This window comes from Pezoporus wallicus, unplaced genomic scaffold (assembly GCF_028554395.1).
Source record: "Pezoporus wallicus isolate ANWC-B61680 ecotype Strahan unplaced genomic scaffold, APGP_CSIRO_Pwel_v1 contig_7178, whole genome shotgun sequence".
Classification (NCBI taxonomy): Eukaryota; Metazoa; Chordata; class Aves; order Psittaciformes; family Psittacidae; genus Pezoporus; species Pezoporus wallicus.
The window spans coordinates 89,604-95,380 of NW_026636884.1; the positions used below are offsets into that span (position 1 = coordinate 89,604).

General features: G+C 53.6%; 1 protein-coding gene across 1 annotated transcript; it reads left to right on the forward strand.

Annotated features, from left to right (window-relative positions):
• The first annotated feature begins 1,927 nt into the window (after positions 1-1,927).
• On the forward strand, positions 1,928-4,419 carry DMP1 (dentin matrix acidic phosphoprotein 1). Its single transcript, XM_057401998.1, has 4 exons — positions 1,928-2,013; positions 2,112-2,159; positions 2,631-2,882; positions 3,038-4,419. The coding sequence occupies exons 1-4, from the start codon at positions 1,960-1,962 to the stop codon at positions 4,292-4,294; spliced, it is 1,611 nt and encodes a 536-aa protein (XP_057257981.1). The 5' UTR covers positions 1,928-1,959; the 3' UTR covers positions 4,295-4,419.
• Positions 4,420-5,777: the final 1,358 nt, after the last annotated feature.

A 5,777-nucleotide genomic window follows, 5' to 3' on the forward strand; every position in this document is an offset into this window, starting at 1 on the left:
AGGGACACCTTCCCACTAGACCAGGTTTCTCCAAAGTCTCATCCAGCCTGGCCTTGAACTCTGCCATGGATGGGGTAGGCACAGCTTCTCTGGGAAACCTGTGCCAGTGCCTCACCACCCTCATAGTGAAGGATTATTTCATAATACCTCATTTAAACCTTCCCTCTTTCAGCTTAAAGCCACCCTGCCTTGTCCTGTCACTACCTGCCTATAATCCATGCTACACCAAATGGTATATGTGGTGTGTGTTTTCATATGTATGTTTGCATGTACATGCCCATGTATATACATGCCTATACACATGTGCATGTCTTGTTGCCTGTGTTTTCCAGAGCAGAGATTTCATCCCCTGACCAGCAGCTAGAAGAAGCTCTGGGGGTGCTACAGTCCCCTGTGCAGGGGGTGTGATCCTCCCTGTGCACCTAGTTAGTATTTCCTTTCTCCCTTGCATGGGTGCAAATGTGGGCAGGAAATAAGCATGTCCTCTCCTTCTGCCACAGTGTTTTGTGCTTCTGCCCCAAGGGGCAGGAGGAGGCTGAGTGGGAATGCTCTCACGTGGGTTTCAGCACCATGGCACAGGGCACACGCTGTTCCCAAGTGCATGCCTTAGGAGGATGCCATCCCCGGGACAGGGCCTGGTGCTCGGCGTTGGCCAGGCTGTAGTTGTTTGTGTGTGTCACAGCGGGAAGTGTGTGAACGGAACAAATTTAGCAGTGAAAACAGAGGCCGGCGCAGTCGGTCATTAACTGCTGGCCCGGCTCGTCGTCCTGCAACCACAAACAGCTTTTTTGGGGCCGGCGTCCCAGCGGAGGCCGGAGGAAGTGTGGGAGGCCAGTTCCCGGTGACACCTCCACGCGTGGCCGCGCTGCCTGCCGGTGCCATTGGCTGCCCCCTGCCCGGGGCTGGCGCCGGGCAGCGCTTAAATGCCTGCACAGCCACGCCAGGGCACACAGCACGGGGCATCCCAGCACAGGCAGCCAGCCCATCCCATCCCAAGCACCGAGGAGACACCCGCTCACACAGCGCTCAAGGTAAAGGTTTTGCTTTCTTTGGGTTGCTTTGGCATTACCTGGAGAGAAAAGGGTGATTTTTGGGCAAGAGGGGTTGAAGCCAAGTTTTGGTAGAAAGCAGGGCACTTGTAAGCTGCAGTGTTGGTGTTGCTTTTAAGGGAAGAATTTGGGAGCTCTTTGCTCCAGTGTGTTTTGGGTGCAGGATGATCATAGAATCATAGAATCTGTGAGATTGGAAAACAGCTTTAAGATCATCAAGTCCAACCTTTACCCCAGGACTGCCAAGTCCACCACTAAACCATGTCACTAAGGGCCTGATGTGCAGTGCAGTCAGTATGCCCTGCGGGGATGTGTTGCTGGGCTGCTTGTGTGACTTGGAAAATGATAGCAGAGCTGGAGGAAAGCCCCTTGCTGCTTCACCTGCCAGACTGAGCCAGTGGCCACAGGGGATGCAGCTCTCCATGTGGTTGTCTTACCAGGGACTCCACTTTGGGCAGCAGGGGTTTTATGGACTGCAGGAACTACACCAGGTGGGAGGCATAGCTCTGTAGCCCACTGTCTTATGGTGCTGCCCATCTGTGGTGCCTGCTCCCATCACTGCCCCTGATCTGGGGGGGGGGGTGACATTTCTGTGGGAACAGCGAATTTGAATGAACTTTTCCACTCTTTAATGATGCTTAGACAAAATATCTGCAGGAGCATGGCCAGTTATTTAAAATTCCAAACTAAAAGGAAGTTTCTGCACAGAAGGTGCCAGGAGGTGGCACAAGGACAAATCCTTGGCTTGTTTGATAACACACCAGGCTGAGCACCATGTGCAAGGGTGGCAAGGCTGTATCAGCTGGAAGGGCTTTGTAGGGCCTGGTTGCAACCAGGGGCATGTAGCAGTGTTTTGCTTTAGTGTGCTAATACTTAGCTCCCTATTGCAGCCAAGGGGACCACAACTGACATGAGGGCTGCATTCGTGGTGCTGCTCCTCTGGCCCATAGCCTGCGCTCACCCTGTAAGTATCCATGGACAGGTACTCAAACCCCAAACCCTGGTGGTTTGCCCATTCAAGGCACACCGGTCACTGATCAGATGTCTCCTGGATGTGTTTAGGTGCCTGGCCATGAGCCCACCCGCTCCCTCCGCAGTGCCCAGCAACAGGTAAGCCATGGGGTGCCCTGGTCCCATAAGCAGCATACTCGTAGGGCAACGAATGGGGAGCCAGCCCCAGGTAGGCATCCTTGAAGCAGGCACCTGAGGGAACACCTGCTGCTTCTGTGGGTGTTTGAGCTTTGCCCATCTGTTCAGTCTTCTCTAGTCTGGGTTGGTTTCACCTCATTTTGCCTTGTTTCCTTGTGCACATTCCCAATTCACATTGTGCGTTCTGCTGTGCTGGTCCTGAAACATGAATTTCTCTGCTCTGAACTGTCATGGCTTTTCTGTGTTACCCTTTTGTTGGCGGCTACTTCTGGTTTTGCATCAGCAGAAACAACTGAAGGGTTGGGGTGGAAGCAATAAAAAGATGCTTGAGTACTTGCATGGCTTAGGAGTGATATATCATCCCATAGCAGTAGCAGTAAATGTGCAGTGGTGTTCAATAACCCAAAGCGCTGTGTCATGTTTTGTATTCAGGACACAGCAAATGAAGAGTACATCAACAAGCTGGGCAACCTCCTGGATGGTGAAGATGGCAGACATCCTCCAGTCACAGGAGAGACGGAAAATACCCTTGCTGGGGACACAGCAGTTGGGAACGCTGTTGGTGAGGACCTGGGCAAGCATGGTGGCCATGACAAGGGGGACAGAGCTGGGGAGCCTCAGCACCTGAACCAGGTGGACCACGAGGATGCGAGTGCCCGGGATGGGAACAGCCTGGGTTTCCTGGTGAGTGAGCAGAGAGGGGTGTTCTGCTGTGCCAGGAAAGTGAACATAGCACCAAATCTGTGTTGGTCAGGATAGCACTTGGGCTGCATGTTGAGCAGTCCTGGTGCCTGTGACACACAAGCCTTTGCATTCATTTCCATTTTTCATCTCCACAGGAGGAGGATGCACGTGATGCTGATGACAGTGACAACGGAGAGCACCATGGCACTGGAGTCAATGTGCTTCCTTCCCATGCTGGCAGGCTCCTGGATGAAGAGGATGACAGTGGGGATGACACCTTTGATGAGAATGGGGCAGAGGATGGGGGTGAAGGTCCTACCTATGTGGCAGTTCCTGATGGGGCAGGCGAACATGACCATGACACTGGCCATGGGGACACCGGGGCTGCTGGAGGGCACAGCGACAGCAGCAGCAGTAGCAGCAGTGAGAGCATGGGGGCAGACCACCGGCAGTACAGGAACTACCTCGGTAGCCGGTATGAGCGGACCTACAGGCATGGAGGGGGCAGCAGCAGCAGCCAGGAGGAGGAACACTACAACTTCGAGGGTGGAGCCATGCAGGGTGATGACCCTTCTGTCTTTGATGGCCCAGCCAGCAGCTATAAGGGGCGTCGTGCTGGCCCTCATGCCCTGGGCAGCAGCTGGGAGGCTGGCTCCCACCAATGGGAGGAGGGTGACAGCAGGTCCCCAGAGGTGGAGGATGCTGACTCGGGAGAAGACAGCCCATCCACAGAGGAAAGCAGTCAGTCAGAAGAGCCTGACACCAGCCAGTCAGAGGAGAACAGTGCAAGCCGCTCCAGGGAGGACGGGGATGGGGAGGACAGCCCATCCAGGGAGGATGAGGACAGCGAGTCCAAAGAGAGCACCGCTGAACAGTCAGATGAAGAGCCAGGGGAGTCCCCAGAGGACATCCCCAAGGAGGTGGTGAGCACATCAGGTGAGCACAGCAGCAGCCAGTCCCGGGAAGAGCAGGAGGACCAGGAGTCTGCTGAGGACAAGAGTGCACCATCCACACCTGACAGTGAGTCCAGAGAAGATGACGGCAACCAGAGCTTGTCCACAGAGAACACTGCAGAGGAGTCAAAGGAGGATGAGAATGACTCCAACCCTGATGGGGATGAGCCGAGCACATCAACTGAGAGCCAGAGCTCATCACCAGAGGACGATGGTAGCCAAGAGGATGATGCGGCTGAGGACAGCAGGTCCACAGAGAGCAACATCAGTGAGTCCCAGGAGGATGATGATGATGATGAAAGCCACTCCCAGGAGGATGCCACCCGCGAGTCCAGCAGCCGTGGGGACAACAGCTCGCCACAGAGCCTGGAGAGCGGGAGCCGCAAGCGGCGGCTGGGTGCCTACCGCAACAAGCCTGCTGCTGACTACGATGACAATGACTGCCAGGATGGGTACTGACACATGTCACACAAGCTCACTGGTGCTGGGGGAGTGCGGGGGGAGGAGGGTTTAATTTATTTGCTATTTAGCCTGGCTGGCTTCTTCCTGAGGAGATGCTGTGGGTAAAATGGAAGCAGGTTTGCCATGACTCGATCTGGGTATACTATACAGGGCATGAAGTGGGAGGTGATGCCAGGCACAGGGAAAATGCCAAACTGCAGTGAGAAAAAGATTTCCTAAACCAAGAGCTCTGAGTGCCAGCAGGGTGATGTTGCCCACTTGCCACATAGGCACAGTGGCAGCTCAGCACTGCAGGAGCTGCCAGCACCTGGGCATGCTGGGCAGGAAGGTCCCTGTGTTCACCCCTTGTATTTACCTAGCACTGCCCTGAAAGCATCTGTCCAGACTCTAATGGGGGCTTTCTGTTAGATCCATGTCCTGCACATAAGGAGGGAAAGAGGAAAAGCTACAGCTGGTGTACACGTGTGGTGCGTGGGCTCAGCAGTGTGTGAAGTACCACTTCAGGATGGAATGTATGTAATATTTTGTAAGAAATGTACAGAAAACACTATATTGTATCCTTTTTGCACTTGTATTTCAAGGCTGAAATGTACCCTGTTGATTTCTCTAATTACCATTAAAACCATCACACTCCATAGTGGCGTGGTCTGAGGTGTTGCTGGTTTTCTTTCTGGAGGGAGATGGGTGCTGAGATTTGAGGTTGGACTGGAGCGAGCAAGAAGCAAGAGCCAGGCTGTTCACACTGGGAGCCACAGCATTCTGGGGTGAGGGGGAAAGCAGAGGTTGAGACATGCTCCAAACTGTGATTTTCAGGCACCCCAAGGGCCACCCTGCCCTGAGGTGACCCAGCAGTGGGGTGGAAAAGCTGGGAAAAGGTGGGAAAAGCTGGGCCTGGGGCTTTGCTATATCATGGCCATCAACCTGCTGCAATGTGAGCAGGGGTTGTTCTGTTCTTCCTGAGGCACTATGAAAGAGATGCTCCAGGGCACCACTGGCTCTGTGTCTTCACAGTGGCTCCTGATGCCAGGTCTCCTGCAGCACAGAGCTGGTGAGTGAGGATAAAGGGGTTGTTGTGGGCTTGTAGGTCATGGGTAAAGCTTCTGTTACTCAGTGTGTTTCTTTTTTTCGCCTGCAACTATACAGCATGTTATTTGTTTAAAATCCCACCCAGGCCCTGGTTGACATGTGTATGCTGAGTTGTACAATCATCAATGGGTATCGATGCTGAGGGAGGAAGCTGTGGGCTGTTGCTTAGCAGCACAATTTTACAGCATGGAGTTGTGGCTCTTCAGGGGACTGTCTCCAAGGGGTCAGCACAAGTTTGTGCATGCCTTTCAGCCGCCTTGGATGTCACTACTGAGCATTGCAATGCCAAATTCAAGAGCCAGTAAAGAAATAATTTGGTATTACTTCTAGCAAAACTGCACTTAATTTGTAGGCTCTTTCTACTTACCACTAGAAAAGCTGGGAGATGAACAGC